The sequence below is a fragment of the Ranitomeya variabilis genome, chromosome 4 (genome assembly GCF_051348905.1).
Source record: "Ranitomeya variabilis isolate aRanVar5 chromosome 4, aRanVar5.hap1, whole genome shotgun sequence".
Classification (NCBI taxonomy): domain Eukaryota; kingdom Metazoa; phylum Chordata; class Amphibia; order Anura; family Dendrobatidae; genus Ranitomeya; species Ranitomeya variabilis.
The window spans coordinates 240,847,423-240,867,507 of record NC_135235.1 but is presented as its reverse complement, the minus strand read 5'-3'; the positions used below and the strand labels follow the sequence as shown (position 1 = coordinate 240,867,507).

The window sequence follows — 20,085 nt, the reverse complement described above, 5'->3', positions numbered from 1 at the left end:
CGAAATCCCCACCACAATATCAGGATTTTCAAGTTTATGCTGCACGTAAAAAAAACTGCAAAACACAATTAAAAAGGGGAAGGAGGTGTTACACATAAAAAACGGTGCAAAAAAATATATATAAAGGAAATAATTCAGTGTACAAATATAACCATATCACACAATAAAGTGACCAAGTGCACAATATCAGATAATAACTGATTGTGATATATACCACTCAAAATATAAAGTGCAAAATTGCAGGAACTTATCAAGAGGTTATTGGATAGTGTGTCAGCACACGCTGAAAACATATGACTCAGTGTAAAATAGTACAGCAAGTGTACAATGTACAAGAATATAACTACTATAATACTGCTCCCTATGTACAAGAATATAACTACTATAATACTGCCCCTATGTACAATAATATAACTACTATAATACTCCTATGTACAAGAATATAACAACTATAATACTGCCCCTATGTACAAGAATATAACTACTATAATACTGCCCCAATGTACAAGAATATAACTAATATAATACTGCACCTATGTACAAGAATATAACTACTATAATACTGCCCCATGTACAAGAATATAACTACTATAATACTGCTCCCTATGTACAAGAATATAACTACTGTAATACTGCTCCTATATATAAGAATATAACTACTATAATACTGCCCCTATGTACAAGAATATAACTACTATAATACTGCCCCTATGTACATGAATATAACTAAAATAATACTGCCCCTATGTAAAAATATAACTAATATAATACTGCCCCCTATATACAAGAATATAACTACTATTATACTGCCCCTATATACAAGAATATAACTACTATAATACTGCCCCTATGTAAAAGAATATAACTACTATAATACTGCCCCCTACATACAAGAATATAACTACTATAATACTGCCCCTATATACAAGACTATAACTACTATAATACTGCTCCTATATACAAGAATATGACTAATATAATACTGGCCCTATGTACAAGAATATAACTACTATAATACTGCTCCTATATACAAGAATATAACTAATATAATACTGGCCCTATGTACAAGAATAAAACTACTATAATACTACTCCTATGTACAAGAATATAACTACTATAATACTGTTCCTTTGTACAAGAATATAACTACTATAATACTGCTCCTATGTACAAGAATATAACTACTATAATACAGCCCCCTATGTACAGAAATATATCTACTATAATACTGCTCCTATGTACAAGAATATAGCTACTATAGTACTGCCCCCTATGTACAGAAATATAGCTACTATAATACTGCTCCTGTGTACAAGAATATAACTACTATAATACTGCCCCTATGTATAAGAATATACAAACTAAAATACTGCTCCTATATACACAAGAATATAACTTCTATAATACTGCCCCAAGTATGAGAATATAACTACAATAATAGTGCCCCTATGTACAAGAATATAACTACTATAACACTGCTCCTATGTACAAGAATATAATAACTACTATAATACTGCCCCTATGTACAAGAATATAACTACTATAATACTGCTCCTATGTACAAGGATATAACAACTATAATACTGCTCCTATGTGCAAGAATATAACTACTATAATACTGCCCCTATGTACAAGAATATAACTACTATAATACTGCTCCCTATTTACAAGAATATAACTACTATAATACTGCTCCTATATATAAGAATATAACTACTATAATACTGCCCCTATGTACAAGAATATTACTATAATACTGCTCCCTATGTACAAGAATATAACTACTATAATACTACTCCTATATATAAGAATATAACTACTATAATACTGCTCTTATATATAAGAATATAACAACTATAATACTGCCCCTATGTACAAGAATATAACTACTATAATGCTGCCCCTATGTAAAAGCATATAACTACTATAATACTGCCCCCTATATACATGAATATAACTACTATAATACTGCCCCTATATACAAGAATATAACTACTATAATACTGCTCCTATATACAAGAATATAACTAATATAATACTGGCCCTATGTACAAGAATATAACAACTATAATACTGCTCCTATATACAAGAATATAACTAATATAATACTGGCCCTATGTACAAGAATATAACTACTATAATACTACTCCTATGTACAAGAATATGACTACTATAATACTGCTCCTTTGTACAAGAATATAACTACTATAATACTGCTCCTTTGTACAAGACTATAACTACTATAATACTGCTCCTATATACAAGAATATAACTACTATAATACTGCCCCCTATGTACAGAAATATATCTACTATAATACTGCTCCTATATACAAGAATATAACTACTATAATACTGCCCCCTATGTACAGAAATATATCTACTATAATACTGCTCCTATGTACAAGAATATAACTACTATAATACTGCCCCCTATGTACAGAAATAAATCTACTATAATACTGTTCCTATGTACAAGAATATAACTACTATAATACTGCCCCTATGTACAAGAATATAACTACTATAATACTGCCCCATGTATGAGAATATAACTACTATAATACTGCTATGTACAAGAATATAACTACTATAATACTGCCCCATGTACAAGGATATAACTACTATAATACTGCCCTTATGTAAAAGAATATAACTACAATAACACTGCCCCTATGTACAAAAATATAACTACTATTACACTGCTCCTATGTACAAGAATATAACTACTGTAATACTGCTCCTATGTACAAGAATATAACTACTATAATACTGCTTCCATGTACAAGAATATAACTACTATAATACTGCCCCCTATGTATAAGAATATAACTACTACAATACTGCTCCTATGTACAAGAATATAACTACTATAATACTGGCCCTATGTACAAGAATATAACGAATATAATACTGCCCCCTATGTACAAGAATATAACTACTATAATACTGCTCCTATGTACAAGAATATAACTACTATAATACTGCTCCTATATACAAGAATATAACTATAATAATACTGCCCCCTATGTACAAGAATATAACTAATATAATACTGGCCCTATGTACAAGAATATAACAAATATAATACTGCCCCCTATGCACAAGAATATAACTACTATAATACTGCTCCTATGTACAAGAATATAACTACTATAATACTGCTCCTATATACAAGAATATAACTATAATAATACTGCTCCTATGTACAAGAATATAACTACTATAATACTGCTCCTATATACAAGAATATAACTATAATAATACTGCTCCTATATACTTGAATATAACTACTATAATACTGCCCCTATATACAAGAATATAACTACTATAATACTGCTCCTATATACAAGAATATAACTAATATAATACTGGCCCTATGTACAAGAATATAACTACTATAATACTGCTCCTATATACAAGAATATAACTAATATAATACTGGCCCTATGTACAAGAATATAACTACTATAATACTACTCCTATGTACAAGAATATAACTACTATAATACTGCTCCTATGTACAAGAATATAACTACTATAATACTGCTCCTATATACAAGAATATAACTATAATAATACTGCTCCTATATACATGAATATAACTACTATAATACTGCCCCTATATACAAGAATATAGCTACTATAATACTGCTCCTATATACAAGAATATAACTAATATAATACTGGCCCTATGTACAAGAATATAACTACTATAATACTGCTCCTATATACAAGAATATAACTAATATAATACTGGCCCTATGTACAAGAATATAACTACTATAATACTGCTATGTACAAGAATATAACTACTATAATACTGCCCCATGTACAAGGATATAACTACTATAATACTGCCCTTATGTAAAAGAATATAACTACAATAACACTGCCCCTATGTACAAGAATATAACTACTATAACACTGCTCCTATGTACAAGAATATAACTACTATAATACTGCTCCTATGTACAAGAATATAATAACTACTATAATACTGCTTCCATGTACAAGAATATAACTACTATAATACTGCCCCCTATGTATAAGAATATAGCTACTACAATGCTGCTCCTATGTACAAGAATATAACGAATATAATACTGCCCCCTATGTACAAGAATATAACTACTATAATACTGCTCCTATGTACAAGAATATAACTACTATAATACTGCTCCTATATACAAGAATATAACTATAATAATACTGCCCCCTATGTACAAGAATATAACTACTATAATATTGCTCCTATATACAAGAATATAACTAATATAATACTGGCCCTATGTACAAGAATATAACTACTATAATACTACTCCTATGTACAAGAATATAACTACTATAATACTGCTCCTTTGTACAAGAATATAACTACTATAATACTGACCCTATGTACAAGAATATAACTACTATAATACTGCTCCTATGTACAAGAATATAACTACTATAATACTGCCCCTATGTACAAGACTATAGCTACTATAATACTGCTCCTATGTAAAGGAATATAGCTACTGTAATACTGCCCCTATGTACAAGAATATAATTAATATAATACTGCCCCCTATGTACAAAAATATAACTACTATAATACTGCTCCTATGTACAAGAATATAACTACTATAATACTGTCCCCCTATGTACAAGAATATAACTACTATAATACTGCTTCTATGTACAAGAATATAACTACTATAATACTGCTTCTATGTACAAGAATATAACTACTATAATACTGCCCCTAAGTACAAGAATATATCTACTATATTACTGCCTCTATGTACAAGAATATAACTACTATAATACTGCTCCTATGTACAAGAATATAATTACTATAATACTGCCCCTATGTACAAGAATATAACTACTATAATACTGTCCCTATGTACAAGAATGTAACTACTATAATACTGCCCCTATGTACAAGAAAATATTTACTATAATACTGCTCATATGTACAAGAATATAACTACTATAATACTGCTCACTATGTACAGGAATATAAGTACTATAATACTGCCCTATGTACAAGAATATAACTACTATAACACTGCTCCTATATACAAGAATATAACTACAATAATACTGCCCCCTATGTGCAAGAATATAACTACTATAATACTGCTCCTATATACAAGAATATAACTACTATAATACTGCTCCTATATACAAGAATATAACTACAATAATACTGCCCATATGTACAAGAATATAACTACTATAATACTGCTCCTATGTACAAGAATATAACTACTATAATACTGCTCCTATGTACAAGAATATAACTACTATAATACTGCTTCTATTTACAAGAATATAACTATTATAATACTGCCCCCTATGTACAAGAAAATAACTAATATAATACTGCCCTCTATGTACAAAAATATAACTACTATAATACTGCTCCTATGTACAAGAATATAACTACTATAATACTGTCCCCCTATGTACAAGAATATAACTACTATAATACTGCTTCTATGTACAAGAATAGAACTACTATAATACTGCTCCTATGAACAAGAATATAACTAATATAATACTGCCCCCTATGTACAAAAATATAACTGCTATAATACTACTCCTATGTACAAGAATATAACTACTATAATACTGCTTCTATGTACAAGAATATAACTACTATAATACTGCTCCTATGAACAAGAATATAACTACTATAATACTGCCCCCTATGTACAAAAATATAACTACTATAATACTGCCCCTATGTACAAGAATATAACTACTATAATACTGCTCCTATGTACAAGAATATAACTACTATAATACTACTCCTATGTACAAGAATATAACTACTACAATACTGCCCCTATATACAAGAATATAACTACTATAATACTGCTCCTATGTAGAAGAATATAACTACTATAATACTACTCCTATGTACAAGAATATAACTACTATAATACTGCCCCCTATGTACAAGAATATAACTACTATAATACTGCCCCCTATGTACAAAAATATAACTACTACAATACTGCTCCTATGTACAAGAATATAACTACTATAATACTGGCCCTATGTACAAGAATATAACTACTATAATACTGTCCCCTATGTACAAGAATATAACTACTATAATACTGCTTCTATGTACAAGAATATAACTACTATAATACTGCTCCTATATACAAGAAAATAACTACAATAATACTGCCCCCTATGTACAAGAATATAACTATTATAATACAGCCTCTATGTACAAGACTATAACTACTATAATACTGCTACCTATGTACAAGAATATAACTACTATAATACTGCTCCTATGTACTGGAATATAACTGCTATAATACAGCTCCTATGTACAAGAATATAACTACTATAATACTGCTCCTATGTACAAGAATATAACAACTATAATACTGCTCCTATGTGCAAGAATATAACTACTATATACTGCCGCTATGTACAAGAATATAACTACTATAATACTACCCCTATGTACAAGAATATTTCTACTATAATACTGCTCCTATGTACAAGAATATAACTACTATAATACTGCTCCTATGTACAAGAATATAACTACTACAATACTGCCCCTATATACAAGAATATAACTACTATAATACTGCTCCTATGTACAAGAATATAACTACTATAATACTACTCCTATGTACAAGAATATAACTACTATAATACTGCCCCCTATGTACAAGAATATAACTACTATAATACTGCCCCCTATGTACAAAAATATAACTACTACAATACTGCTCCTATGTACAAGAATATAACTACTATAATACTGGCCCTATGTACAAGAATATAACTACTATAATACTGTCCCCTATGTACAAGAATATAACTACTATAATACTGCTTCTATGTACAAGAATATAACTACTATAATACTGCTCCTATATACAAGAAAATAACTACAATAATACTGCCCCCTATGTACAAGAATATAACTATTATAATACAGCCTCTATGTACAAGACTATAACTACTATAATACTGCTCCTATGTACAAGAATATAATTACTATAATACTGCCCCTATGTACAAGAATATAACTACTATAATACTGTCCCTATGTACAAGAATGTAACTACTATAATACTGCCCCTATGTACAAGAAAATATTTACTATAATACTGCTCATATGTACAAGAATATAACTACTATAATACTGCTCACTATGTACAGGAATATAAGTACTATAATACTGCCCTATGTACAAGAATATAACTACTATAACACTGCTCCTATATACAAGAATATAACTACAATAATACTGCCCCCTATGTGCAAGAATATAACTACTATAATACTGCTCCTATATACAAGAATATAACTACTATAATACTGCTCCTATATACAAGAATATAACTACAATAATACTGCCCATATGTACAAGAATATAACTACTATAATACTGCTCCTATGTACAAGAATATAACTACTATAATACTGCTCCTATGTACAAGAATATAACTACTATAATACTGCTTCTATTTACAAGAATATAACTATTATAATACTGCCCCCTATGTACAAGAAAATAACTAATATAATACTGCCCTCTATGTACAAAAATATAACTACTATAATACTGCTCCTATGTACAAGAATATAACTACTATAATACTGTCCCCCTATGTACAAGAATATAACTACTATAATACTGCTTCTATGTACAAGAATAGAACTACTATAATACTGCTCCTATGAACAAGAATATAACTAATATAATACTGCCCCCTATGTACAAAAATATAACTGCTATAATACTACTCCTATGTACAAGAATATAACTACTATAATACTGCTTCTATGTACAAGAATATAACTACTATAATACTGCTCCTATGAACAAGAATATAACTACTATAATACTGCCCCCTATGTACAAAAATATAACTACTATAATACTGCCCCTATGTACAAGAATATAACTACTATAATACTGCTCCTATGTACAAGAATATAACTACTATAATACTACTCCTATGTACAAGAATATAACTACTATAATACTGCTCCTATGTACAAGAATATAACTACTATAATACTGCTCCTATGTACAAGAATATAACTACTACAGTACTGCCCCTATATACAAGAATATAACTACTATAATACTGCTCCTATGTAGAAGAATATAACTACTATAATACTACTCCTATGTACAAGAATATAACTACTATAATACTGCCCCCTATGTACAAGAATATAACTACTATAATACTGCCCCCTATGTACAAAAATATAACTACTACAATACTGCTCCTATGTACAAGAATATAACTACTATAATACTGGCCCTATGTACAAGAATATAACTACTATAATACTGTCCCCTATGTACAAGAATATAACTACTATAATACTGCTTCTATGTACAAGAATATAACTACTATAATACTGCTCCTATATACAAGAAAATAACTACAATAATACTGCCCCCTATGTACAAGAATATAACTATTATAATACAGCCTCTATGTACAAGACTATAACTACTATAATACTGCTACCTATGTACAAGAATATAACTACTATAATACTGCTCCTATGTACTGGAATATAACTGCTATAATACAGCTCCTATGTACAAGAATATAACTACTATAATACTGCTCCTATGTACAAGAATATAACAACTATAATACTGCTCCTATGTGCAAGAATATAACTACTATATACTGCCGCTATGTACAAGAATATAACTACTATAATACTACCCCTATGTACAAGAATATTTCTACTATAATACTGCTCCTATGTACAAGAATATAACTACTATAATACTGCTCCTATGTACAAGAATATAACTACTACAATACTGCCCCTATATACAAGAATATAACTACTATAATACTGCTCCTATGTACAAGAATATAACTACTATAATACTACTCCTATGTACAAGAATATAACTACTATAATACTGCCCCCTATGTACAAGAATATAACTACTATAATACTGCCCCCTATGTACAAAAATATAACTACTACAATACTGCTCCTATGTACAAGAATATAACTACTATAATACTGGCCCTATGTACAAGAATATAACTACTATAATACTGTCCCCTATGTACAAGAATATAACTACTATAATACTGCTTCTATGTACAAGAATATAACTACTATAATACTGCTCCTATATACAAGAAAATAACTACAATAATACTGCCCCCTATGTACAAGAATATAACTACTATAATACTGCCCCCTATGTACAAGAATATAACTACTATAATACTGCTCCTATGTACTGGAATATAACTACTATAATACAGCTCCTATGTACAAGAATATAACTACTATAATACTGCTCCTATGTACAAGAATATAACAACTATAATACTGCTCCTATGTGCAAGAATATAACTACTATATACTGCCGCTATGTACAAGAATATAACTACTATAATACTACCCCTATGTACAAGAATATAACTACTATAATACTGCTCCTATGTGCAAGAATATAACTACTATAATACTGCTCCTATGTACAAGAATATAACTACTATAATACTGCCCCATGTACAAGAATATAACTACTAGAATACTACCCCTATGTACAAGAATATAACTACTATAATACTGCTCCTATGTACAAGAATATAACTACTATAATACTGCTCCTATGTACAAGAATATAACTACTATAATACTGCTCCTATGTACAAGAATATAACTACTATAATACTGCTCCTATGTACAAGAATATAACTACTATAATACTGCCTCCTAGCTGTGAGGTTGTGTGTTGGTAGCTCTCCTGATGTCTGGAGCAAGCCCAGGGAGGGGCCACCTTGGGTGGGGAAGCTCCCCAGGCAAGGCCCTGGCTTCCCGGCCTACACTGGGACAAGGCTCCCAGCCTTCTCTGAATGGGAATGCTAATCCCAAAGCCACTGTGAGACCAGTGAATGCAGCGAGCCAAAGCTGCAGCAGTTCTGTGAAGGAAGAAAAATCTGCAAGTAAAGTCTTGGGAGGAAAATCTCCTCCAAGTCCAGCAAAGAAGCCAGAAGGAAAAGTATTGGTGAGTGATGTTACACAGCACAGTATGAAGTCCTGTAACTCCCCAGTCAGTAAGCAGCCCCTGCCTGGAGCACAGGTGAAAGCAGCCTCAGGTGTGCAGATCACCTCTCCTGCTCCCAGGCAGAGAGGGACGTCTCTGGAAAGACAAACAATCCAGGAGAACTTGCAGCAACATGGCAGTGTGGCGCTGTCAGGACGCACCCGGTCACAATCAGGTGGCAGCGATAAACCTGCTGCGGAGCCTGCATCCAGCCGAGGAGCCACAAAGCCATCTGTGGTGGAACCGCACAAGTCTGTGTTCAAAACCCCTGCACCAGTGGTGAAGAGTAAAGCTGTGCAGCTGGCACGTGCACCCGAGCTGCAGCTAGCGGACGAGATACCGGGACTGGTCAGAAAACTGGGTGAGTTACAGCAGCAAAAAAAAGCGCTGCAAATGGAGGTAGACTTTATCTATAACCTAAAAGTCACTAATCCTGCCTGTAATGATGCCTATGACCTGAGACTGAACACACTGGGGGTGCAGCTGGCAAGTGTTGTGCAGGACATTGAATCTGTGCCTGAGGGCATGGGGCCCCTGGCAGAGACCTACAGGAACCGGGAGCGGTTCGCCTCCTATAAGCAGGACTGTGCCGTAGAGACCGGGACCCCCCAGCAGCGGACACGGCCAGTGTTACAGGCTGCCCGCTTCTGCTTCCAGGAGGGGAAAAAACTGCAGCAGCAAGCAGCTGAGTGTGAACAGGAGCATACACTTCAGACTCCAGCAGAGGCACCACAGGTCCCAGAATGCCCCATGCAGGAGCAAGACAGTGTTTGTGAGACTGTTTGTGCTGCTGAGGCAGCTGAGTGTGAACAGGATCATACACTTCAGACTCCAGCAGAGGCACCACAGGTCCCAGAATGCCCCACGCAGGAGCAGGACATTATATGTGAGACTGTGCTGATGATGCCGAGGCTGAGGCTGAGGCACAGACTGGGGCTGGTGATGTTGTGCCCATGGGGTCGGGGGTTGGAGGGGTTTCACATTCTGTCATGGACGTTGCACTGTCTGATGATAATGATGCTGATGATAATGTGCATGATATGTGTGACTATCCCCCTTTACCATCTAGTCCCCAAGGTGTGGCAGTTTCCCCCTGCTGCAGGCCCTCTCCCTGTCAGTCGGCCCAGTGTGACCCGGCAGGTGCCCCCCAGGAATGCCTGGAGCCGCGGCGCCCCATCCTTCGCTTCCAGCGCCAGGTACACCGGCCAGACATTTAAACGTATTAATGTGGTGCGGTTTAAATACATAGGTGCCAAGGAGGATCTGCCACAGCGCAGGTATGTGGTGAGAGAGCTGCTATGCGGCCAGATGGGGTTTGTGGCAAATGAGATACTGGCGGTGTCTAACCTTCAGGACAGGCAGGGCTACGAGGTCAGTTTCAAGCTACAGTGTGATCTGGACAGGTTCTGGGCCAATTACCCCAGGTTCAGAGACGCTGAAGGCTGGAATAAGTTTATATTGGTTCCTATTTCCAGGCCGGACACTGTCACAGTAAATATCACCTTCTGGAATGAGGCCGTTCCCCCACAGGACATCGAGGTGTGGCTCTGGAGACACTGTGACCTTGCCTCTGGACTCTCCAAGGTCAGAGATAAGGATGGTATCTGGACAATGGGGTGGAAAGCTGTGGTGAAACTGCGGCAATTTAATAACATAACGGCCCACTTACCCAACTCCTTCTTCATTGGGAGGGAGAAGGAAAGATGTTATTACCCCGGGCAGCCCAGAAAATGCTTCAAATGTGGTGGGAAAGGTCATCTGGCTAACGCCTGTACTGTGGTGAAGTGCAGCCTGTGTGGGGAAATCGGCCACGTCGCTGCGGATTGCCGGGATGTTAGATGCAACCTCTGCGGTAAGATGGGCCACCCTCACAGGGACTGTCCAGACGCCTGGCATAATATCTGCAGAGTCTTCCCTGATGAGGCTGTACTTGCAGGGGCAGAGGCTCAGGAGGATGAGGATGTGGTGGCAGGGGCACATGAGGGGGAGGATTTAATGTCAGGAGAGATGGTGACCAACCCAGATGCACAACAGGAGTCCACTCATGCAACACCAGAGAAGCAGGGTATAGAGGGGAACATGGAGGTCGCTCCTCAGGTCCAGCAGCCTCAGGTAGCCCTTCCTTCAGCATCACTGTCTGAATCTGATGACTGGAGCGTTAATCATCATAAAAGGAAGAAAAAGAGCACGTCCTCCCGTAAACCTGAGGCAGAATATGACACCGGTCAGAGCGCTACTAGGAAACTTCAGAATTCTGCAGGAGTGATGGTTGTGTCCAACAAGTATGGAGTTTTATCTGAGTCTAATGATGACGATTATGAGACAGAGTTAAGGAAAGTTGATGCAGAGTGTGACAGGGACATAGAGGACCACCCTCCATCAAAGCGGAAGCCTTTATCTGTGGACCCTCAGGTAGAGTCTGTCATGGACACCAGTGGTGGACAGAACATCCCTGACTCATGATGATGGCAGTTACTGTGCTCCTTCTCTATTGTGTTGTGATGGCGGGGTTCTCATTAACACTAACATCAAGTAATGTCAATAGTATTAAGGCAAGGAGGATAAGACATGTGGTGTATGAACATCTCACACATCTGGACACCGATGTCATTTTCCTGCAGGAGACACGACTGACATCTCTGGGGCTTATGAGAGAGGCTGAGAGGGAATGGTGGTGCGGTCCTTCTTTCTGGTCACTGGCTGTGGAGCCTTATGCCGGAGTCGCTGTCCTGTTTAACACCAATGATGTGACTGCTGTGCATAGGATGACGGAGGTGGTCATGGGAAGATGTTTGGTCCTGGAAGTCACTATTCATGGCAGGCGACTTCGGCTTATTAACATCTATGGGCCACAGACAGTGACTGACAGGATTCAGCTTTTTAATAACGTTAAGCCTTACCTCTTCACTTCTCTCCCGGTGGTGATGGCAGGGGACTTTAATGCCATACTGACATCAGGTGACAGTTCCTCGGGCAGGACAGTGACCAGAGATGGTAAGGTCCTACATAACATTATAATGCAGGCTGGACTGACTGACGTTTTCGCACAGGGAGGTCGACAGCCAAATTTCACGTATTCATGTTCCAACAGGAGCAGTAGGATAGATTTTGCTTTTGTAAGTCCTACTGAGGCTGTCGGCACCCTGAGTGAGAAGGTCGTCCCTTACTCTGATCACCTCGCCTTGTGCTTCTGTCTGGGGACCTCTAACCGTCCGGACATTGGTAGAGGGTTGTGGAAGCTCAATTCCAGTCTCCTGGATGATGCTTATGTTCAGAGTCGTGTCTACTCCCTTATCCAGCTTCATCTAGATAGGGTTGACTTCTATGACAACATGACCGACTGGTGGGAGGACGTCAAGGAGGATATCAGATCCCTCTTAAAGAGACTGTCAGTTAATAAAGGGAGGAATAAGTACAGCCAGTACCTAAAGCTGCGTAAAGAATTGGAGTCACTATATTCGGCGGGCGGGGATGACAAAGTGAAGATCGATCGACTGAAATCTGAGATAAGGCAGTATCAGTATAGTAGGTATACCTCCCTGGTTCTTGAACGGGATTATGGGTCCTTAGGGGCCCCTGATCCCTTTGAGAATTGCAGGGAGAGGGTAGTCAAAAAAATGGTCACAGGTCTCACTGACTTCCAGGGTGTATTGCAGGATTCACGGGAGGGTATCCTGGAGGTGGTGGGATCTTACTATGCTGACTTGTTTCAGAGGAAAGTTTTGGATAAAGATAAGATGGCTCAATTCTTGGAGGCAACTCCTGCGCCTGATACTAATGATGTGGACTTTTCTCCTTTGACAGCAGAGTTAACGGTGGAGGAAGTTAAGGAGGCTATTGATAAATTACATCTGAAGAAGGCACCAGGTCCAGATGGCATAACAGCAGAATTTTATAGGAAATTCAGAGACCTCCTGGCTCCAATCCTCGTGGATGTGTATAGAAGTTGTCTAGAAAATCACCTGATGCCTCCATCCTTGAGAGTGTCCTCGTTGATTCTGCTGTCTAAGGGTAAAGAGCCGAGCGACATCAAGAACTGGAGGCCGATTGCCCTCTTGAATGTGGACAGGAAGATTCTAGCAAAGATCCTGTTTTCTAGATTAGTCTTTTTGTCCCCAGCACTGTTGGCAGGCTCTGTTTGGCACAGTAAAAGGGCGGAACATCTCTGGAGCAGTCATCTCGATAAGGGAGATGTTTGAGAGATGTAAAGCTCTGCGGTGTGGGAAATATATTGTTAGTCTGGACCAGGCTAAAGCCTTTGACAGGGTTGATCATGACTATCTGTGGGCCACTTTGTCAAAGTACGGTATTCCGGGACAATTTGTGGATTGGCTGAAGACATTGTACAGAGAGGTGGTGAGTTTTCCTCTGATTAATGGTTGGCAGGGTGACACTTTTGGAGTTGAGGCAGGGGTGAGACAAGGTTGCCCACTGAGTCCTTTCCTGTATGTTTTTGCCCTAGACCCGTTTCTGAGGTCACTGCAGGAGTGCGATTTTCAGGGGGTGCCGGTCCCCCATTGCCTGCCTCTGAATGTTGTTGCCTATGCGGATGATGTGACGGTGATCTCTAATCCTCGAGAGGTGCAGATGTTATCTGCGTCTATCAGAAGTTACTCAGAGGCCTCCGGGTCTCTGGTCAACCTTGAGAAGAGTCAAGCTCTGTGGACATTAGATACTGATCCCAGCTATGATCTGCTGCAGTTTGCCAAGGCCTCCACCCATATTAAGATCCTCGGGGTTAAATTTGGGAGGGAGGATAATGCCACCCTAAATTGGGAGGAGAAATTGGAAACCGGAAATGCAAAGGTTCAGAGATGGAAGAACTGGAGGCTGACCTACAGAGAAAGGGTCCCTGTCTTCTTGTATGTCTCTGTCATTTTCCCTTTGCCAGAATCTTTCTCAGCGAGGCTCTTCAGCCTGTTCTTCCAGCTCTTGTGGGGGAATAGGTTGAACCTAATAAAGAGGGGAATAACGTACCTACCACGGAGAGAGGGTGGGCTGGATATGTTGAATCCAAGGGTTTTCTTTGACTCCTTGTTCCTAAAGGTAAATTTTGGGAACATGGACTCGAACAGTAGCTCCCTGTGGGTAAATAGTATCAGGTACTGGATATTGCCTTTTGCAGAATCTTGGGTGCTAGGCTGCAGTCTCAAGAGGAGGAGATGGACAGGTGACCACCTCCCCCAGTATCTGGACTACGGTCTGAAGTGTATTAGGAGGTGGGGACTGGATAAGTCTTACATTGAGAGCAGTACGAGAAGAGACATATATGCTCATGTATGTAGGACTTTCTTCTACACTCCACTGGCCCTGAGAGATTGTGTCACCACCACCCTGCAGGAAAGCCTTAGGTTCCTAAACGGGAAACGACTTCCTCCTAAACTGTTTGATGTCACTTGGCTTTCACTGCATAGTCGGCTCTTTGTCAGGGGGAACCTGAAACATCTGAGTGTCTCTGATCAGAATTGTCCCCTTGGTTGTCAGCAGGAGGAGACTATGGAGCACTTTATATATAGTGATTGCTGGGGAGGGAGGAAGATCTGGGAGGAAGTGTCAGCTAATCTAAAAATCCCCAGACTGCGGACCCTAAAGTATCCTGACATAATCTATGGTGTCCCTTCCACTGTTAGTAACATCGACAGAGAGACTATGTACATTATAATAAGTGTCATTAAATACTATCATTGGCACATGAGAACCCGGGTGTCACTGCACAATGAGCTGTTCGATCACACCGCTGCGGCTGCTCAGGTTATGTCAGAACTCATGTCAGAAGTTATGGAGGAATGTAAAATTCAGTTAGGAAATATGATTTTTTTTTTTTCCCCCCTTAATTTTCTTCTACCTCCAGGTGTGGACACTTTAATTTCTGTATGAATATGATCTGATTATTTAGTACTTGTGTATATATAACCAAAGTGAATTGTGTTTTGTAATTCTGGGTGATTTTTGTTTTTATTATAATTGTATTTATGTTTGGTTTTTATAATAAAAATTGCTCCTATGTACAAGAATATAACTACTATAATACTGCCCCTATGTACAAGACTATAGCTACTATAATACTGCTCCTATGTACTGGAATATAACTACTATAATACTGCCCCTATGTACAAGAATATAACTACTATAATACTGCTCCTATGTACAAGAATATAACTACTATAATACTGCCCCTATGTACAAGACTATAACTACTATAATACTGCTCCTATGTACTGGAATATAACTACTATAATACTGCTCCTATGTACAAGAATATAACTACTATAATACTGCTCCTATGTACAAGAATATAACTACTATAATACTGCTCCTATGTACAAGAATATAACTACTATAATACTGCCCCTATGTACAAGAATATAACTACTATAATACTGACCCTATGTACAAGAATATAACTACTATAATACTGCCCCTATGCACAGGAATGTAACTACTATAATACTGCTCCTATGTACAAGAATATAACTACTATAATACTGCCCCCTATGTACAATAATATAACTACTATAATACTGCCCCCTATGTACAATAATATAACTACTATAATACTGCTCCTATGTACAGGAATATAACTACTATAATACTGCCCCTATGTACAGGAGTGCTGTGGCGTTGCATGATGGGCAGTGAAGGGTTTGCCGCGTCCTTGTGTGTGACCTTACAGTCGCTATACTATGCCGCTGTGCTGTATAAAGTGCTGAGGCGGCACACTCGGGTGTGTAGGGTCCCAGCTGCGGCGGCTCCGTCACGTGTACGTTATGCCTTCTGTCCGCCAGGTGCACGGCGTGACTGACACATCCGGGGTCTATATCCATGAACAGGTCGCACTGGTCACGATGCCAGTGTGGGGGATGGGTGTCCTGATCACACGTCCGAGGTGATGTCACATCTCATCAGTTCTATCACCCTGCAATGTGCGCCCCGGGTAATGGGTAATACTGCGCGCTATGTCGGTTGTCGGCAGCAGGCGCCATTGTTCCTGCACCACTTTATCTTCCTGTACTTCTCAGACTCCCTGTATTTGTGCATGTTTCTGGCAGACAACCGTCTGCAGCACCCTGGACAACCGTCTGAAGCACCATGGACAACCATCTGCAGCACCCCGGACAAATGTCTGCAGCACCTCGAAGAACCGTCTGCAGCCCCCCGTATAACCGTCTGCGAAACCCCGGACAACCGTCTGCAGCACCCCGAACAACCGTCTGCGGCACCCCAAACAACTGTCTGCGGCACCCCGGACAACCATCTGCAGCACCCCGTTGAACCGTCTGCAGCCCCCCGAACAACCGTCTGCAGCACCCCGAACAACCATCTGCGGCACCCCAAACAACTGTCTGCGGCACCCCGGACAACCATCTGCAGCACCCCGTTGAACCGTCTGCAGCACCCCGAACAACCGTCTGCAGCACCCCAGACAAATGTCTGTAGCACACCGGACAACCGTCTGTAGCACACCGGACAACCGTCTGCAGCACCCCGCACAACCGTCTGCAGCAGCCCGTTCAACCGTCTGCGGCACCCCGTACAACCGTCTGGGGCACCCCGTACAACCGTCTGCGGCACCCCGGAGAACCGCCTGCGGCACCCAGGACAACCATCTGCCGCAACTCCGAGAACTGTCTGCAGCACCCCAAAGAACCGTCTGCGGAACCCCAGGCAACTGTCTGCGGCACCCCAGGCAACTGTCTGCGGCACCCCGGACATCCGTCTGCAACACCCCATACAACCGTTACCACCGGCGGGATCCCTTCTCCTCCGTTCCCCCTTGCTGCATGGGTAAGCATATTTCTCACTTTTATCGCTGCTGCATTTTGGGTCATTATATATAAGTGAACAGGGCACTTGCCTTAGACTGTGCATTGCTTATTGACACAGCAGCCATATGTATTGTTTTTTCTGCTTCCCATGTTATAACCATCTTGCGCTATATTGGTGTTCATCATTTATCCACCATTTATTGGTCTATTTACACAATCACTCCCTATAGCGCCGGGGTTGGAGGGCAAGGGTTGGTTTCTTTTTCCCCTTTATTTGTTGTTGTGGCATACCTATTATGATAGCTTCTGTCCTAATTTTTAACATTTTGTAAAAATAAAAATTTTCATATAAATTTGTACTCTGGGCTCCTGTTCCACCTTTTGTTATACCCCATACAACCGTCTGCGACACACCGTATAACCGTCTGCGACACCCCGTACAACCGTCTGCGGCACTACGGAGAACCGTCTGCGGCACCCCGGACAACCGTCTGCGGCACCCCGGACAGCCGTCTGCGGCACCCCGGACAGCCGTCTGCGGCACCCCGGAGAACTGTCTACGGCACCCCGGACATACGTCTGCGGCACCCCGGACAACCGTCTGCGGCACCCTGGACAACCGTCTGCGGCACCCCGGGCAACCGTCTGCGGCACTACGGAGAACCGTCTTTGGCATCCCGGACAAACGACTGTAGCTCCCCGAAGAACCGTCTGCGGCACCCCGGACAACCGTCTGCGGCACCCCGGACAACCGTCTGCAGCACCCCGGACACATGTCTGCGGCACCCCGAACAACCGTCTGCGGCACTACGGAGAACAGTCTGCGGCATCCCGGACAAATGACTGCAGCTCCCTGAAGAACCGTCTGCGGCACCCTGTACAACCGTCTGCGGCACCCCGGACAACCGTCTGCGGAACCCCGGACACACGTCTGTGGCACCCTGGAGATCTGTCTGCAGCACCCCGGAGATCTGTCTGCAGCACCCGGTGATCTGTCTGCAGCACCCCGGAGATTGTCATTGGACCCCGCAGTGCTGCTCAGGCTGGAGACCCCCATGTAAACAGAACTCACCGGAGCCGCCGCCGTCCGTCCTGCCCGGGATTATCCGGATCACACGCTGTTAACCATCGCTGCCCCGGTCCTGTCCCCACCTGACACAAAGCCCCGGATACAGAGGATGGAGGAGACTGACGCAGGAGACGATCCCGACCCTCCGCTCTGCAGCCTCAATCCCCGCGACAGCCCGAGCCAATGGCAGCGATGCAGGCGGCGGAGACCTCCCCCTGTATACCGCTCCTCCTGGCTCCCTCCGGAATATCAGTCTCCTGCCCGAGAGAAGGGGCTGCGCTGCCACTAATCCCCTGGATGTCCCCCGCCTGTGTGCGGCCGATCGTTATTAGGTCAGTGACAAGGCAGTGACCATCGCTTGAGCGACAGCCCGGGTACCAGACCCCAGACCGTACCCCCATACTGAGCCCCAGACCGTACCCCGAGACTGCGCCACCAGACCGTGGCCCCATACCGTACCCCCAGACCGTACTCCCATACTGAGTCCCAGACCGTAACCCCAGACTGCGCCACCAGACCGTAGCCCCAGACCGTACCACCAGACTGCGCCACCAGACCATACACCCAGACTGCACCCTAGACCATACCCCACGACCGTGCAACCAGAATGTACCCCCAAACCATGCCACCTGAGCATACCCCCAGATCGATCCCCCAGACTGCGCCCCAGAGCGTACCCCCCCAGACTGCGCCCCAGAGCCTACCCCCCCAGACTGCGCCCTAGAGCGTACCCCCCAGACTGCGCCTCAGATCGTACCCCAAGACCATCAGAGCGTACCCCCAGACCATGTTCCCAGACTGCTCCACCAGAGAGTACCCCAGGACCGTGCCACCAGACCAAACCCCAAGACCGTATCCCCAAGACCCTGCCCCCACAGCCAACAATGTCCCCATCCCCAATAAGTCCCACTGTGTGCACCACAAGTGTCGGCCGGGAGCACATACATCAATGGCGGTTGCCAGTCAGTGACAAGATGTCCGCCGCCGGAGCTCCGTTTCCCAGATTCCTGTCAGGCTCGGGCGTCTCGTCCTCGCGGCCTTCCTACGTCTCTTCCCATCGTCCCCACAACTCAGGATCTTTCTCCCCTGAAGCGGAGCGGGATTTACATGTTGTCATAGAAACAGGATTAAAGTCTTATGGAGGGGGCCAACGATTAAGAGCGCAGCAGGGGT

General features: G+C 40.9%; 1 protein-coding gene across 3 annotated transcripts in view; it reads right to left on the bottom strand.

Annotated features, from left to right (window-relative positions):
• RAP1GAP (RAP1 GTPase activating protein) overlaps positions 1-19,877 on the bottom strand; it is an 87,233-nt gene extending 67,356 nt beyond the window's left edge. For 2 of the 3 annotated variants that reach the window (XM_077260456.1, XM_077260459.1), the window contains exon 1: positions 18,916-19,084. Coding sequence is in view for 1 of the 3 variants with exons in the window: in XM_077260454.1 (XP_077116569.1) it covers positions 19,858-19,859 (2 nt within the window). In the remaining 2 variants the exon portion in view is untranslated. Of the gene's footprint in view, positions 1-18,915; positions 19,085-19,857 lie in introns of those variants that run through there. The other variant, XM_077260454.1, reaches the window with a different exon arrangement.
• Positions 19,878-20,085: the final 208 nt, after the last annotated feature.